The sequence below is a fragment of the Acomys russatus genome, chromosome 3 (assembly GCF_903995435.1).
Source record: "Acomys russatus chromosome 3, mAcoRus1.1, whole genome shotgun sequence".
Lineage (NCBI taxonomy): Eukaryota > Metazoa > Chordata > Mammalia > Rodentia > Muridae > Acomys > Acomys russatus.
In genome coordinates this window covers 9,101,473-9,119,719 of record NC_067139.1, presented here as the reverse complement: position 1 = coordinate 9,119,719, position 18,247 = coordinate 9,101,473, and the positions used below count along the sequence as shown (strand labels likewise).

The window sequence follows — 18,247 nt, the reverse complement described above, 5'->3', positions numbered from 1 at the left end:
TGGGAGGGAGGGAGGAATGGGAGGATGCAAGGGATGGGATAACTATTGAGATGTAAAATGAATGAAATAATAAAAAATAATTAAAAAAAAAGAAAATCCCTTTAATAAATCGAAAACATTGAGGGAGATGAAGAAAATTATCAAGGCAGTCTCCTGAAATCCTTCCAGCTTACTGGATTTATAAACCAGTGCTTCAAGACTTCAGATAGCAATAACCATTATCCAAGCCTCATTCTAACTCATCTTTTCAGAGTGTTGGAAATAAAACAGATGCTCCCCCCTTTTGTCTCATGTCTAGGCATGGTAAAGACACAAAAGCATGGGCAGTATGCAGCAAGGCTCATCACACACATCAGTGCAGTAATTCAGGTCCTGAATAAGCTGTTAGCAAATCAAATAGAGAAATAAAGGTTATCTATACTCAAGAAGCCCCTCTTGGACAGCTTCTATCTTGACGGGTTCCTACCTCTGACCAAGGGAATCACTTATTTGATTATGAACAGGATGTTAGTTTAGTCTGCTTTAAGAATCCCTCTGCAAACCTTCACTATAATGTTCTAGTTTTTTGTTTTTGTTTGTTTTGGTTTTTTTTTTCCTCATTCATCCTTGTATGTGTGAGTTCCTCACAGAGCAGCATGCTGGCGTGTGTCAGTCTTCACTGCTGTAGCAACAGAGGGTGACTTACTACTTACCCTTTGCTAAACAGGCAGTCAAATTGCTTTCTGCTTGTTATAATTACAATACTACAAATATACATGTTTTCACATACATGTACTTTTGTGAATGAAATTTCTGAGTCTCTAGTTATGTATCTAGCTCTGGGAATGTTTTCAGGCAGTTTTCTAAGGTTTATTTTAAGTCAGAGTTTATCTGCCCAACACCCTTAGCAACACTCAATATTCTTTCATTCAACTCATTCTGCTGGCAGTCTAGTGATAGCTCTATGCTGTTTGATTTTCAGTTTTTAGCAACTAAGAAAGTTTAATGAAGTTGAACTTAGTTGTTTTTCTCTCTCTTTTTTTAAAATTGAAAATAATTTTTATATGATATACTCAGATCACGGTTTACCACCAACCCAATTCCTCCCGGATCTACCCCGCCTCCCCACCTACCAAAATCCACACCCAGGATGAACTTCTCTTGTGTGGCTTCTTCCCTTGCCTCTGGCCTGCTCAATTTACCCTTAATAATTCCCTCCCCGGTGTAAGTTAACCATTCCCTTAAGGGTGTTTCTATTTTCTCCATCTGTTTTCACCATGTTTTGAGGTGCCCACCGTGTCCTCTCTGGTGTCTATCCCATCTCTCTACCTGTGTCCCATTTCAACCACATTCATTGAATCTTTTTCTGGTCACAAACCCCAAGAAATTGGCTAGGACTCATACATATTGTTCTACCTCTAGAAATAATCCTATTCTAGATAGCTTTAACGTACTCTGTCTAATCTTAGCATGTTTATTTTCACAGCATTTAGCTGCATCAATGCGCATGTTTTCTGGAGTATTATAAACAAAGCAAAGTTAGCTCCGGGGTTATAGGTTTCTCTTCTAACTTCTGCTGAGTTTCACGCTTTTAGGTGCAATTCCTGGATGTTCTTCTCTGTGTTCCTAACCATCCCCATGAAGGTATTGATCAGATTATTTTAGACAGGGTTTTATTCATCTAGAACTTTCCAAAGAGGAAAATTCAAAGGCAACTAGAATTGACTTCAAATTCCTCTACCAATTATCAACTACAGTGGCATGTTGAAAAAATTCCCAGGACATCTCAAACTTAGTGGTACCTGGCTCACTCTGAAGTGTAGCCTGGCCGTATGTTTTTGAAGCTCCTTGGGAAAAGCTAGCACCCAGCCAGAGTAGAGAAGTGCTGTGTCTATGGTCAGGAGTACGAAGGAAGAGCGGTGATAAGCAAAACACGTCAAGAAGTTGAGGTCGGCACTTCGTTTGGTCTCTGGCCCGACATCCTCAGAGGCGGGTGAGAGTCCTTTCTTTGGCCCAGTTCTGGATTTCTGCTTCTCCAAATATGAGGTAAAAGATCAGACCAAACATGTTGACTGCAGCAGACAGGAAAAACACATGCCTCCATCCTGATTCTGAATCCTGAACACAAAAATATACAGTATTTATTAATATTAGAAATTCCTGTGCCACCAATTATACAAGCCCCCTATTTTACATATTGTAATGCTAGTCACACAGAAAAATAGGGGGCAAATATAGAACACACTTAGAATCTTGTCAGGCAAGGCGGGGGGGTGGGGTCATGAAACTGTTGAGAACCAAATGGCTCTAAAAAGGACATTGGGTCTTATGTTATGGTAGCTATTTCTCCAAACAAAAATCAATTAAAAAATACTGATGTTTTTTCAGAATCTGGATTTCAACAATTATGAACGGGAAGCCTTACAACTATGCTTAAAAGGCATCCTTCTTGCTTTGTTTAGTGTTTTAGCGGTTGAGTTTAATCCACTCAGCTCTTTATGTGGATCTCTCACTATAGTGTGAGCTACACTTGACCTACTTGAGAAACTCTCTCCTGTCAAGCCAGTCATCATTCGTCATTGGCATTATTATCAGAGTGAATTCTTATAATTTTACTTAAAACTTAGCCTGGAATCTAGGTCACCTAGCTGTACTAAAAAGAAAGGGGAACTCTGATTCTCTTGCTGGCACTCCTACCTCTTCCATCCTAGCCTGATTCTTCCATACCTGCCTTCTCGTTCGCTCACTGGCACACACCTGCAGTCTTGGAGCGAACCGCCCAGCCATGCTCCCTGAAGTCTTACACCCAGTCTCCTAGCTCCCCTGTCTACAGTTTGATGCCCTTGAACTGACCTGGGGACACTTAGTTTTGCTTTTTGTGAAGTAAAAATCTTTCAGTAATTAATCTGCTTGGACTCTTCATGATCTTCTTCCTTCCCTCTGTCCTCCTTACTTAATAATTCTTGATAAGTCTCATTCCCTCTCGTCATAAGGAAGACTCTCTCTTGTCTATTTGGTTGTGAGCTTAGTCTTTAATTTCTGAGCTATCTCTCCAGCCCCCTCCTCACTCTTTTTTTCCTCTTGGAAGTCATAGAAAAACTGTCATTTGCACCCAAGCAGCTCGTTTTCACAAAGTGAATACCTATTGCCTTTGAAGAATTCAGCTTTCACTTACCCCCCCCCCCCCCCCCCCCCGCCCCACACCCCCGGGAAGCATGGCATGCCATGGTCTGATTTTTATGAACGGAATGTTCAAACCCATGCCTGCTTCCCCTGGCCAACCATACCATCTTTGAGAGCACAGTGTATATTTTCAATGCCTGAAACAATACCTGCCACTTGCAGATGTTCAATAACATGCCCAACCTGACTGATGAGGAATCCGGTGGTAGTGGAAGAGATGATTCCTGCAGTAAGCCCAAATCCCCTTGAGATGCCCATGAGGAAACTTGCATATCTGTGGAGGAAACAATTGTATGTAGAAAACCACCCATGGTACCCGCAGCAGTTCAAATTTAACAAAACACATTTCTAATGCCAAGGTCACTTGGCCTAGTGCCGTTCTTGTTGTCTAAAGGCAGCCAAAGAGATGTCTATTTACCAACTTTGAAATCATCTGTGCACTGAATCAATAATAGCTAGAGTGGCCACAGAATTAGTTTCTGTGGGAACTCGTTTTCACAACACTGCTCAGTGCAGAAGGCAGTTTGCATAACAGAGTGTAAGCACCTGACTCCGAAGTCACACTGAATGCTGGTAGGCCCTGGTTCTGCCCTTGTGTGACAATAGACATATCTCATATACCCCTGCGCTTCAGTCTCCTCTCCCTGCATTAGGAAATTGTAATAGGATCTACGTAATGTGTTTGTGATGAGGGCACATATTGATTTCTGAGAATGTGTTAGCATAGGTCTTACTCATGGTGAGCCGTCTATTTTTCGGCAGCTGATATGATAAACACCCTGGAAATGTCTAAAATGTCTGTGGCCTTTTCCCAAAATGCACAAGGAACTTGAAACAATTTCTCTGTCCAGAAACAAGGCAGATGGCCATGGCTATGGACCATCATTTCCAGTTAACACTCTACCTTGACTTAGTGCACATCAACAACTGACAGGGTTTGAGCATCCCAACTGAGATCTACCATCTCTGGGAGATGGTCTGAGAAAGGCAATAGAGAAGCAAAGCCCTTACCTGGGTGCAACATCTAAGGTGTTGATGATGAACCCCGAGTCACACAAGTTGCTGGTCCCAGGAATGAGTATCAGCAAAACAACGGTTGCTATGTAACTTGACGTCACAAAGGGCAGGGCCACGGCACAGAGTGATGGGAGGAGCAGCCCTGGAGAGAGTGAGGACCCAATCAAGAGACTTCTCAGAGCCCACGCAGGAAGGGCAGTGGCTACCTGAATCCACACAGCTATCCTTACCCAGGGACGAAAAGAGCTTTCGAACTGTGATTAGGCTGAGAAGGTTCCTGGACAGAAGGAAATCTGCCATCTGACCTCCTAAAATTGTACAGGTTGAGGCGGCGACAAAAGGCAGGGAGGACAGGACCCCACTCTGAAAGAAGAAAACACACACAGACTGTCACAGGGCAGCATAGGGCGCCGGCATCATCACACAGGCTGATCTTAGCCTAACTGCCAACATTCCGAGTTGTTTGAGGGAAACTAGCACTTTTGCCACACTGGAGGAACACCCAGTCATAGGTAGGATAATACACACCTGAGTAAAGGGATGCTAGTTTCTGGGAAAAACTTATGGACCAGTGGGCGTGGAGGAAGACCATGGTGATTAAGAACCCGGGTGTACAGCAGCTCCACCATGCAGTAGTCACAGTAATCTGGTACCCCAAGGCAAATTATTCTCACCTCTGGTGGTCTCAATCCCACTGTTGTGAAATAGGACTCATGGTACTGCCTCTCTCACCATCATTGTGAAGGTTAAATGATTCTATATGCTAGAATATAATGGACAGTGCAGAACTACAGTCATCATTGGCACAACCATAGCAGAGGGTGTACTCACATCTCTGATGTTAACGTGGAGAACCGTGCTGATGTACGTTGGTAGGTATGTTATGATTATGGTGCATAGCCAGAAATGACTGAAAAACCCCATGAAAATGGCCCACAGTGGCAGACATCTGACCATAGCCTTTATAGGGACGGATCTTCTCGGAGAGCTAGACTGAAAAAACATCAAATCAGCACTGGCTTTAGGATAGGGCTCCCTAGAAGCAGTGTTGTGCAGACCTCTGGGTGGTCCATGGGTGGACAGGGTGCAGGGTACCTGCTGAGCCAGTGAGGATGCGATGTGTTCCTTTTCCCTCACACTTATGCATGGGTGGTGCACGGGGTCATCGTAAATCACCGTGAACCACAGGACACAGCAGATGCAGCCAATGCTACCTGGGAAGCAGAGATGCTGTTACTTTTCAAATAGATTCATATATTTGCAGAACAAGGTTTCATCTGAAATATCACAGCCTTTCTTCCACACGTATCAACTTGGGATTATTCCACCGTACAGGCTTAAATTTCCCATTTCTTCTTTTCCACCCTACAAAACCCCTTCTTAGATTGTACTTTTGTAGATGTCAGCTCTTAAATGTAGACTTGCTTTTTCTCCCTGTCAGCATCTTGGAGATAATGTGAGCATGAGTAAATCCCAGTACGTATAGGATTTAGAGATTCAGTGTTTATAGTCACATATGTGGTCTTAACAGTAATTTCTTAGCACACCTATCATTGTCTTGCTTTGGTTTGTGTGGTCAGAACTAAAGAAAAAGTAGTCATGCATACATGAGACCACCTGCCACAAAGTCAGTCACTGTGACACAGACATATTCCCAATACGTTTGTAAGAGATTGCGATTCGTATTTGTATAGGTGCTTTGAGGAGTCCCAGCAGGAGCAGCTCTTCCATGCCTGGTTCACATGTGTAAAACAAAATGGCTGGGATTCGCGTTGTTAGTTAGAAAACTCCTTGAGCCAGGAACATGTTTAACAATATCGTTGGATTAAAAAAAAGAAGAGGAAAAGAAAAAGAGCAAACTGTAGGGAATCATCTCCTTATTGGAATTTCTGTCATTTCGAAAATATCAGGACTTTTTTTGTTTTGTTTTTTGTTTTTTCCTTTTTGGCTTTTCCAGGACGGTTTCTCTGTGTAGCTCTGGCTGTCCTGGATTTGACTTTGTAGACCAGGCTGGCCTCAAACTCATAGACATCCACCTGCCTCTGCCTCCAGAGTGCCAAGATTAAAGATGTGTGACACCACTGCCTGGCATCATTTTAAAATTATTCTATGTTAGAAGATTGTGAGGATTAATTGTTCTTCAAATCCCTCCAATATCATTGGATTAATCTATTGTTTTATTGGAAGCTAACTCATATTCATATTCTGAATTCACATTCAGATACTATGATCACCAAAGCAATAAGAAAAACATTATATGATGGATCCCTTGGTATAAGCATTTCACAGTTTAGTGAGGAGATGAGAAACATCGTATAACTTGAAAGGGACGTATTGGTAAGAGTCTTGGAAGGGGGAGTAGATGAACCTAACGGTGAAACTGCAGAAGGTCCCCTGAAGGAAGAAACATCTGAATTAAGCTTTGCAGAGTTCACTTGGCAGACAACAGGCTAAAGGCATACTGGATAAAGTCAACAAATATCACAAAATGTGAAGACACACTGAAGATTGCCTCAGTCAGCTTTGATGTCTTAACTACACAGGCACAAGACAAGGCACTTCAGCTGTGGTGGTAGAGATGCTCGGGAGGTGCGTGTTGTAGATGGGAAAGGTTTTGTAACTGATTTCTCAAAAGCTGGAACGTGGAGAGTGATCTCAGCTGTTCTGCGCATGTGTATTGTCCAAACCACTGGGAAGGTATAAGACCAGGATACTAATTCTCAGTATTCTTAATAACTTTCCATTTAACAAAGGGCATAGGGAGATGGCAAGCGACCTATGTCTTTAAAAAATGTCTAAAAAAAAAAAAAAAAAAAAAAAAAAGACTTAAAGAGATAGTGACTCACCAAAGATGTAGAAAATAAAAGGCCAGCCCAACGCCTGAGAGATTAATCCCCCCACACATAGGATGATGAAGGATCCAAATGCTGCCCCTAAAGAGAAGACAGAGAAAAACCCTTATGGAGATTGCAATGGCTAGAGTGTGGACATTGTCCCTGGGCTGATTTGGAGTTCCTGGGTGATGAGAGAGGATTTATTCCTGTTCACTAGACGCTCCCATCATTCTGTGAACTAATGAGCTTAGTCATAAACAACAGTTGACTTCAGAAGCTCCTTAACAGCAATGTGGCCAACTCTCACTTCTCGAGTTACCATAGAATCTGTCTGCAAGGACAGCGCACCATGGTGGAATGCGAGCTGGGTGCAGAAAGGTAAAGGCTTACAAGACTGAGATGGCACAATCCCTACCTTCAGGGAGATTTTGCCCTACTTGGTAAGAGAATAATGAGCAAAATTCACTATCACAAACATATCCCAACTTGATTACAACTGGACCTAGGGATCTACACAGACAATAGCAACAGCCAAGCATGGTGGCACCCCCCTGTAATCCCAGCACTTAGGGATCTAAGCAAAGAAGATTGACATAAACTTGAAGCCACTATGGGCTACATCAAGAGTACCAGGCCAGCTATGGCTATCTAATAAAACCTTGTCTCAAATAAGCTCTCAAACAAATGAATAAAACTGAACAAAACAATTACAGCTATGTATTTCACAGATGCTTTTTACATAGCAGTATTATACATATCTAGTGTAAACAAACACTTGCACACACAACTATATGTACAAACCTCAGAAAGGTTTCTTGAATTGTTACCTGTCTGATAAGAAAGCAGTCTATTCTGTTCTATTCTATTCTATTTTACCCTGCCCTATCCTCTCTGCTCATCTTCATGTTTTAAATCCTAGGTTTTTCTCCCACTGAATTGATATTATGACACAGTTGTATGTGTTCATTGAAAGTTATATTAGGATGTAAATGTAACAATAAAATTATAATAGGCAAGGGGAACAGATAAAGTTAAATTAATAGCACACAACTGTGTGTGTGTGTGTGTGTGTGTGTGTGTGTGTGTGTGTGTGTGTGTGAAGAAGGCAGAAAATATCTGGGTTTTTGACCAAAAAAGCAGGGCTACAGAATATTTTAAAGATGTGAACCTGGGAGCAGAGAGCCATGGAGAAGTGACAACAGCAGTGGACACCTTGTGCAACCAGAGCCTCGCTTGCAGAGGGAGCTAAATGGTCAGCCTATTGGAACAAGGTGCCTGAACATCTATCTGTGTAACAAGGAGGTGTGTCTTTACCCTGTAGTTGTAAAGGGGCACATGAAAGGTACTCAAGCTGATGAGCAAAACTGCCTCAGCAGTACAAATCATGAATTTGCATTGGTGGGAAGAGAAGAAATTCAGCTGGAGAAGGTAGACTGGCTAAGAGCATTTGCAAATAGAGGAAGTCGTGACAATGGGGAGGGAGAAAGAAGCAGGAGGGTTTCTCTGAGGGAATAAACTGCAGGATGTGGCATGTGCTGGACTCATGAGTGAGGTGTTGGTAGGACCTCAGTTCTGTCCTTTGCATGTGTGTTCTTGGGTCTGCAAGCTGCTCTGAAGTCTCCCCCAATAACATTATAACATAGTCATTGGTATTCATAAATCACAGTGAGACATCTTCCTCAATAGCCATATGACCAAGTTTAAATACCTTAGCTTGTCACAAAAAAAACAAAAAACAAAAAACAAAAAAACTTTTCGGCACCCCAGATCACTAGAACACACCTGATGATAAAGCCGTGAAGTCTTGGTGAGAGCACGCATTGTGCAGGCTTTCTCTTGCATTATGATCAAGAAAGTGTGCTCCGGGAATAAAATGCCTGGGCTCAAATCCTGGTTCTCCCATCTCCTGTTTATGTTTGGGCCATTTACTTAACCTCGGCATACACTAACTCCCTTCTCTGGAATACAAAAGCATGAAAATACCACGTGCACCAGAGAGTGACGTGGAAGACTCAGCTCAGAGCGGTAGCATGGTGTGGCTCCCTCTCTGTCTCCTTCCAGGCGGTTTTGCTCTTGGCGTCTCTGATTTTGTCTCCAATATTTTCTTGAACGGAATGTTTTTCCGTTTGTGCACTTTTCCCCTTGAGACAGAATCTCACACTATAATGTAAGCTGCCCTCAAACTCAGAAGCCTCCTGCCTTTGCTTCCCAAGTGTTGAGATTACAGGCGACCAGCATCACTGCTGCCTTTCATAAAGCACATTACCCACCCCACCCCCCCCCCCCCCCCCCCCCCCATGATGCTAGGTTGACTGACCTACATCACAATGCTTGTCCTGCTTCTGAGCCTGAGGCTTTACAGCACAGATGTACATTTTTCCTTTGTTAGGTAACGTCTTATATTGGTCTATTTTTTTTTCTCGGCTGTTGATATCATCTGAGTCACAGAAGGACAGAGCGAATCACAGCCCACTGACAGGCATACACGTCCTCACCTGAGCCGGCAATGCTGGTGAGCTTGCTCCGTTCAAGTGGCGGAGCCCACTTTGCCCAGATTGTAAACTGACCGGTCCACGCCATTCCCTGCAACAAAAGTCATTAAGATCTTTCTTGGTTTTACAGATGTTGCCAATCTGTATTCCGCCCAGTCTGTGAAAACATCCGGGTACCTGGGCCATCCCCTGGACCGTGCGAATGATGATGACCAAAACCACCCCAAAGTCAGCAGCCAGCGGAGTAAACAGAGTGAGCAGGGATGAGACGAGCAAACCAGCGCCAAGTATCTGCTTTGCTCCGAATATCCCCGCTAAATATCCACTCGGTATTAACGTCAGTATGATTCCATAGCTGATGGAGCTAAAGATAATGCCCTGTGTCTCCGTGCTCCACTGGTACACAGCAGCCTGGAAAGGAAGAAAAGGGGCAATTAGGGGGATTCTCTTTAACAAGTCTCGATTTGGAAGCCTACTTTATACTCAAAGTTGTCCTGTATTTGAGAGATTCTATTTTAAAAATACTTGTTTTTGGTTTAGATTTTTTTCCCCAGATTTTTACCTAACTTACTGTTTTTGTTTGTTTGTTTTTTTAACAAATAACCAACTCTACCCCTAATTTGTTTCCCTTAAAAAGGAGAGAGAAATTTAAATGCAAGCAATGAAGAGATAAAGATCCCTGGCCATGGGGTTGGAGAGAGGTCTTGGCTCTGCAGAGTGCCTGCTGCTCTTGCAGAGGACACGGGTTCAGTTCCCAGAACCCACTGGTGGCTCACAGCTGTCTGTGGCTTTAGCTTCAGTGGATCTGATGTCCCTTCGGCTTCTGTGGACATCTGTAGAGTATACATGTGTGGAAGACATACATGCTGGCAAACCTTCATACACAGAAAAAAATAAACTTTTTTCAAAAAGATAAATGATCACACTGCCGAGAGGGTGAAAATGAGGCTTCTGCTGTTTCTCACAGAGTAAAGTGAACATAACTTTGCTGGTTTCTTACCAAAATTAAGCCCCGATTGCAAACAAATCAAGTTTAGTTGTTGTATACAGTTTGCCTGGAAAGACCAAGTTCCTAAGATACATATTATGAGTGTATAAATTCTTTTGACATAACTCAATACATTGGTAGTCTCTAAATATCTAGATCTGGAATCATATTATAAATGACATCACCAAGGAAAGTAAAACAAGAAATACTTCATTCACTTAAGATAACTCTTACCAGCCAGGCACTGGTGGAGCATGCCTTTAATCCCAGCACTAGGGAGGCAGAGGCAGGCAGATTTCTGTGAGTTTGAGGCCAGCCTGGTCTACATACCAGGACAGCCAGGGATACATAGAGGGGCCCCATTTCAAAATATAAACAACAGCAAAAGATTTTTTATAATTCAAAGTATACAACTCATGTTAGATGGGCATAAGTAGAGGGAAAAAAAAAAAGGAGGCAGGAAAGACAGTACTGGAAGGTCCAAGAGAGGGAGCAATTGAAAAATGCCTGTGATCTGTGATAAGAGAGTGAGAAAAATGCACTCCCACCAGATGAGAGGCAAAATCAGGCTTGCAGCATCTGGGATATGAATGCTCCCATACTGACAGTGACAGTGACGGGCTCAGAGCAGACACTTTCCTCAGCCATTGGTGGATGGGAGAGTGCTGAGGAGGAAGACAAGGCTCCGGTGGGCCACAGCGTATCCAGACACAAGGCCGTCGACTTGAAAGCGCCCCAAGTTCCCGAGCACAGGAGTGTGAGTAATAACACAACACAACTCCCGATTCTAGAATGCATAGTGAATGAAAGGTTAAAGGACGCTTGCAAAAATCGGGTATCTTGGTGATTCTGGTACCAGCATGCAATGGACATGTGCTAAGGGTAGTATCTAACTTGCTGATTGATGAGGCAATGGTAGATATGGGAGCTTACGGAAAAGAAAATGAAAAGACCCACACATATCTACATTGAACAGAAATGCTAGGATGGAATTTAAGTAGTCGACGAAGTGCCTTACTCAGCCACAGTTGGAAAGCTGCTGGCCGGAGGAGAGTGGAGACTGATTCTTCACCGGACTGGACTCTTTATAGAATTTGCAGAGCTACAAATAGCTTAAAAAACATGGAAGCTGCAGGAGCTAGGTAACCAGAAGGTTACCTAGACAGTAACTAGTTTTTCTCTGAAGATACCTAAGCTATGTTTTAAAAAAAATATGTTTTATTTTTATTTTATATTGATTGGTGGTTTGCCTGCATGTATGTCTCTGTGAGGGTGTCAGATTCTGTGGAACTGGAGTTACAGACAGTTGTGAGCTGCTATGTGGGTGCTAGAAATTTAACCAGGCCCTCTAGAAGAGCTGTTAACCACTGAGTTGTCTTCCCAGCCCCTTGTTTGTCCTATTTTTAATTTGTTTATGCTTTCCTTACAACTCTTCTATAATGTTACCTCAGTGAAAGATTATTACTCTCGCAGACTCAAGTAGTGCCTTGAAAACCGTTTCAGTCTTTTTCAGTTCACAGTTGAATTCTTCACTCCGCAGAGTCAAGACTAAGCCCTCCCTTTCCCCGTTCTCCCCTCTCATCACTGCTCTTTTCTCCCCACCACACTCACCCGTGTGCTCATGTCCTTGATGCCTCTGCTCTGGTTACCCAGGAGGTCTAACCAAGGCCCGTTGGCGGATACGTTAGCCGGGTCCTGATGCTGTGTGCTGTTCACCATGGCGATGATGGCAATGCTCAGACTCACACGCTGCGTTATCATGGTGAAGTTGGAGAAGTGCATGATGAGAGCCAGCGCATAGCGTATTGAGCAGAGACCTGACCCTAGGCAGGACAGAGTCACACAGTGAACACCCTAAAGGAAACCACACCTTTCCATTTCCTCCAGGGTCAAATCAGAATGAACTCCAGACTACACCACTCAAAACCACTATCTTGTTTTTTGTTTCTTTTCATCCTCTGTTTGACACACATGTATGTATTAATGCAACCAATACTTCCAACATAGATGTACGTATAATGTGTGTACTGATATCTATATCTACTCCCAGAGAAATAAGGCAATGGCCAATAATAGCAGGATTTCCATGCGACTGATGGGTTAGGCTTTTTTTCCTTGCATATTTGGAAGGTCCCACTGTGACTTGTGGGACACAAACAGGATCTGTGAAGAAACATAAAAATAAATGGAAGAAATCCCCGAGTAGCCTCAGGGGTAGAACTAGTTGCCTGCAAATGAATTATTTTGATACCAACTTGAGTTGATGAGCTCAGAGGAAGTGGTCAGACATTTGGCCAACACATTCCATGGGGATCTGGGCCTGCGCTGGCTGTTTGCCTTAAAACCACTTGTTCAAAACTCATCATCTTCCTTGGATCCTGGATTTATTGATTACTGGGTTTAGTTTCTGCAGGATTGATCCATGGTGCCTCCTAACAGTAAAGTGGCAGGTGACATCCTGGAATCAAGGCTGGGCCTGGCGTTACACTAAGGGGAGTAATATAGTGAAAAGGCGGGGAGAGGAGTGCGGGCGTGGGGGAGGGAGCTGGAGCCAAGCACTGCGACTTCTATAGCTACCTGTCAACAAGGACAGTGGCCTTACCTTTCATAGCGGCAGGCTTCTCATCCATTTTGCTTCTCCAGAGAATGGTGTGCACTTTGTGGCAGAGTTTCTCTCTGCCCCAGACCACTGTCACCACGACAGGCTTTGACCTGTGAGAAGAACATCATGCAAGAAGTGACATGCAGCTTCCTCCTGCCCATGCTGCCTCCTCTAGGGATCAGGAACAGGCGGGCATTTGTTGTTTGTTTTTCTTTATGAGTTCCACATTCTGGCTCTTCTTTCGGTGGACTGAGTTTTTACGAGGAAGTCTAACTGTGAATTCTCAGAGCAAAGTGTTCGACTCCTCTAACCATTCGCTTTTGCATTTGTTTAATAAGTGTGCTTTCTGAGTGGCAGTTTAGGACTGAAAGATGGAAGCTGTGGAGGCTTTATCAGAGCACAGAGAACCGTGCAATGCTAGGAAGCGGCATTACTTATAACAGACCGCAGAATAGGACCATCAAGGCCAAGATCTGAAGAAGGCTCCAAAGCGTCCTTTCCTCTCGTCCTGACCTTTGTCCTAGTTGCTGTTCTTCTCTTTGGACAAGCACTGTGTTCCGTGGCGTCTTTGAAGATGCTGCATGACCTTTCCATGCTGTGATAACCAGTGTTAATGGTCACCTTAGTAGAACCTAGACTCACCAGGGAGATGGGCCTCTGGGCTCCCTTGTGTGAGCTTATCTTTTGTTAATTGAGAAGATTCACCCAATGTGGGTGACTCCATTCCCTAGGCAGAGGACCCTGGACTGCATAAGAGTGGAAAAGGAGAGATGAGCGCTAGCCTACATGCCTGCACTGCTCTTTCCTTCCGACTGAGGACAGGTGTAATATGATCAGTTGTATCAAGTTCCTGAAGCCTTGACTTCCCTTCTGTGATTAAAATCTTCCTTACTACACATAAAATGAGAGTTTTATTGAGAAGACAATATGTCTAAAACACTTATAAAATTATACTGAATGGGTCATTTCTGCTGTAATCATAAATGAATTTAGCTACTTTGAAAAGCAAATAAAATTTATGGAGCCAAATATGGGTGCTTAACTCAGTACTGTATCTTTTTGGGAGGAATATAAACATTTTCTTTTCTTTTCTTTCTTTCTTTCTTTCTTTTTTTTAGGGAATGAATCCACATTCTAAGAATGTTGTAAATTATATCCATTTTAGATTGTACATTCAATGGCTATTAAAACCACCTGCATCATATTTATGATTCACAATTGAGGATGTTTTACTTTCTGAACCCAAATTTAAAGAGATATTCCCACACTCTTAAAGATTCTCATAATCTGTGGCCTTGGGGCAGAGGATCATCATGAAAGACATAGATAAAGAATTTCATCCAAAAATACCCATTGTAATTTTTTTTATATAGCAACAGAATGTTGGAAACACAGAAACCAAACTGTAGGGGTCCAGAGGCTCAGTTCTGAGGGCTTCTCCTCAAAGAACCATCAGACATTTAAGTTTTGATATACTCTTGGTTTTTTTCTTTCTTCTTTCTTTCTTTCTTTCTTTCTTCCTTTCTTTCTTTAATTTAATTTTTGGACAGAGTCTACTATGTAGACCAGGCCAATCGGAACTTCTGATTCCCCTATTTAAGTCTCCTGAAAGCTGGGATTAATTGAAACTTTATTGTATCTCAATGGGACCACATGTTGGCTCAACTGTTATCAAGAACAGATGAGCACCAGGACAGATGTCGGGTACTTGCTCTGACCTGAAAGGCTTCCAAGTCTCACTCAAATCTGGATCATGCCGGGATTCACTCCACTGCTGTATATACAGCTTTAGAGGAAAAAGACACAGGTTTTCTGCTCCAGGTCCACCCTTTACTGGTGAGAAAATGTGTGCAGAAGATTGAATGTTGCCTCACCCTTACAGTTCACTGAATCAGCACCTGGTCTTCTAAAGGCCAGACTGGTTGTTTTTCTATTAGTACTGCCTTCTTTTGTTTTCTTAACATTTTAAACTTAAATTAAAAAATAATAATACCTAGCTTTATTTTTGAACTATTCTAGGTTTTAATCATTTATTCCCAAAGGAATTTGATGATAAAAAAAAAGTTTAAATTGAGCTTTGATTTGAGTATTAAAGAAAACCTCTCCAATTATCTCTTGCTGTTTCTGTTAGGGAAACTGTTATAAACCTATTCTGCCTGTTCTGTTTTAGTCTAAGGCAAGGCAGTGAATGGTCTCACAGCCTTTTCTTTCCCACAAGGATTGACCCTGGACTCTAATGTGTGCCAGTCAAGCACTCTGCCTCTGAACTACATACCACTACTGGGAGTGGAAGTGTGTGTGACTGTGGGCGTGGATGGGGGGGGTGGTGTCACACAACTTCTACTGCGTTCAAGCATTACTTTTAATTTTGTCGTAATAGCTTTCCATTGTTTTGTTGTTAATGGCTTCTCCTTTTCATAAGATAAGAGCTCGCCATTCCAAACTTTAGTCTTTGTGTGACATAATAATGAAAGCCGTGCTTCTAAAACGATCCCCAGGGCTCATGATCCCCAGGGCTCATGAAGTCACAAGCCGTGAGTGTGATTGATAACGACAGTGCTTTCATTCTGAGTCTAACTGTAAACGATTGAGGCTGGGTAAAATTTCAAAGACCTTCCCCTTCAGAAAATGATAGTGAATCCCAGTGTCAAAGCTGCAAGTAGAACTATAAACATGGAAGTGAAATTAAATTAAAGTAAAATTTGCACTTAAAAAGGGCTGTGACCATATAGGCTTTATTTCAGGGGAAAGGAGAATACAGACATTATGGTTATGCATAAGGAAAGCATGCTGGTGCTATCTGAGGGGAATGGGGTATGGACATGGCTGCAGAGGGGCTTCGTTCTGTACTGCTTAGTCTACAACTCATTATGTTGTTGCGATGGTGTCTTTAATGCTCTTTGATTTCCCCCAACAACCTGCTTATCTTGCATAATTTTGTTAGCCCAGTCTCCTGGTTTACTCAGAGCAAATGTTGCATATTGTTCAAATACAAGTAGCAGATGTTGAAAGCCTGATTTCCCACTCAGAGCAATGCCAACCATAGCAAGTTTCATAAACTCTCAGAGCCGTAATTGTTTCAGAGGGAAAGAGGGGACAGTATTACCTCATGGTTGCATGAAAACAAAAGTATGAGGTGTGCGTGGGCCACTGCAAGGAGTTCCACATTGTCAAATGTCACTGATATTGACAATAGTAGCAACAACAACAGATGTTAGACCATCTCAGATCCATGAATAAATACAGGAATATAGCAAATAAAAATATTTTGATAAAATGGTTGTTTTTAAACATTTTAAAAGTGAGTTCTTCTGCCTTGGATAAGGAGGGTGCTCATCTTGCCACAGACTGCAAAGACTATGAGGAAAATAATCCCGTGAATGTTAGGCAAGATGAGCTCCTCGCTTGTTCTCTGCTTTTCTGAGGGACTGGTAGCCCGGAAACAAAATGAGCTATTCCATGTATTATTAGGTCACCCAAGCAACGTATTTATAAGGTAAGCATTGGCAAAAAAGAAAAAGATGTTCTACAACCAGAAGTGAAAAATTCTAGAAGTCTGGGTTATGCTTAAAAAGCACACTTCGACTGTAGTGCTGTCCACAGGGGCTCCCAGCTCAGGAGTGGAACCTCATAGGTGGTTCCACTTCCCAGTGGGAGCTATCCTTTTGGTAGGACCAGAGGAGTGTCTGTCCTCATTGAGTCCTGTCGGCTATGGTTTCCACTCATTACAGGTACCTATCACGGTCTCCCTGGGGACCTCCTCACTGCACAAAGGCAGCAAACCTTCTAGAAACCTGTCTTCATTTCCATCTTACTCAGCCTTCTGCCAGTCTCCTTTTCTTGAGAGGCAGGATCAAGTGTATTAACCCATTAACCACACTCCCAAAGCCAAACCTTGTCGGTTCTGGTTCAGTGTTCCATCCCACTGCCAAAGCCAACTGGACACATCTACGTACCACAGCTAATACTCACAGGTCCCTCTTGCTAGTGACCACTGTCCACCGTGGCCCTTGTCACCGGTGGCTTCTCAGCTGTAGAGTCTTGATTGGGAAGTTTTTTGTGAGACAACCTCTTCTTTTCTTTGGACCCAGACAGCATTCCCAAGTGGAGGTCCTCAGGCTGTGGTTGGTGTGTCTGTGAGTTCTCCTAAAATTACTTCCTCCCTTGAGTACATCTTTGATGGCTCAGTAATTAACATCTTATTTAAGAGAAGGAAAACACTTACCTTCACCATTAAACTAGTATTTGAATCTCTAGACTAGAAAGCTTGCTTGGGAAAAGAAGGCGTTCTTGTCTCTTTTTCCCTTCACAGGAAAACAGTGAGTCACGTGGGAATGGGACACCACTAGGTTTGACCCTGTGCTCTCGGGACAGGGAGACTGTCTGCATTTGGCTTGGCTGCTTAATTTTTAACTTCACTTTCAAGTTCTCAGTGACCTAATGAATATCTCAAAGATGTCACAATTTTTTTTTTTCTGCTTTGAGCTATGCACACAGCTATTCGGTCAACAAGCCAGTGTTGTCACTGAAAGTGGAAAGTGGCATGGAAATGGAAGCAGGGCCTGGACTCCTCAGCCTGAGGTCATCTCCATCCTCCTAGGGAAAGGGAGGACTGTTTGCATGAAAACAAAAGTATGGTGTGTGCCTGGGCCACTGCAAGGAGCTCTATCTACACTGTCAAATGTCACTAACATTAATAACAGCAGTAACAGCTACCATGTCCCCATTCAGACCATGTTAGAGCATCTCAGATCTATGAACAAGTATACAGACATATAGCAAATAAAAATATTTTGATAACATATGCCTGTGTCGTCAGACCGAGCCCCCTGCCTGTTAGAACTGGCTTCTGCATTAAGAAACAAGAGTTGAGAGGTTCACATGCTGAGTGATTGACTGGACAAAGGAGAGGAAATCCATCTCTTGACAGGTAGATGGCCTTATGAGATGTTCGTGCTGAGGGATCCAGTCAGTCAGCTGGACTGTCCTCCTGCCTCTGGTGCCCACAGGGGATCTGTGAACTGTGACTCTGAGAATACCTTCTTTTTCCCTGGCTCCTTCTGATGTGCTTCTGCTTGGCTCCTGAGTCCTGGGTTTGTTGAGTGACTTTTAGGTTTTATAATGTGAATGGCAGTGGATTGTTCTAGTTTGT

General features: G+C 42.9%; 1 protein-coding gene across 1 annotated transcript; it reads right to left on the bottom strand.

Moving 5' to 3' along the window:
• Nucleotides 1-1,874: 1,874 nt before the first annotated feature.
• On the bottom strand, nucleotides 1,875-17,418 carry Slc17a2 (solute carrier family 17 member 2). Its single transcript, XM_051169170.1, has 12 exons — nucleotides 17,052-17,418; nucleotides 13,096-13,205; nucleotides 12,105-12,316; nucleotides 9,683-9,916; nucleotides 9,509-9,596; nucleotides 7,026-7,112; nucleotides 5,275-5,393; nucleotides 5,011-5,172; nucleotides 4,410-4,542; nucleotides 4,174-4,321; nucleotides 3,346-3,436; nucleotides 1,875-2,097 (listed from the first exon to the last, which is right to left on the bottom strand). The coding sequence occupies exons 2-12, from the start codon at nucleotides 13,121-13,123 to the stop codon at nucleotides 1,963-1,965; spliced, it is 1,437 nt and encodes a 478-aa protein (XP_051025127.1). The 5' UTR covers nucleotides 13,124-13,205; nucleotides 17,052-17,418; the 3' UTR covers nucleotides 1,875-1,962.
• Between the last annotated feature and the right edge of the window lie 829 nt (nucleotides 17,419-18,247).

What these genes read in the sequence shown, in the direction of transcription:
- Slc17a2 (XM_051169170.1), bottom strand. Translation starts at nt 13,123, where the DNA reads ATGGATGAGAAGCCTGCCGCTATGAAAG. An exon ending in CATCCTCACTGGCTCAGCAG is followed by an intron (nt 5,173 to 5,274) that starts GTACCCTGCACC and finishes ATGTTTTTTCAG; the next exon opens with TCTAGCTCTCCGAGAAGATC. An exon ending in ACCTTAGATGTTGCACCCAG is followed by an intron (nt 3,437 to 4,173) that starts GTAAGGGCTTTG and finishes TTTCCTCCACAG; the next exon opens with ATATGCAAGTTTCCTCATGG.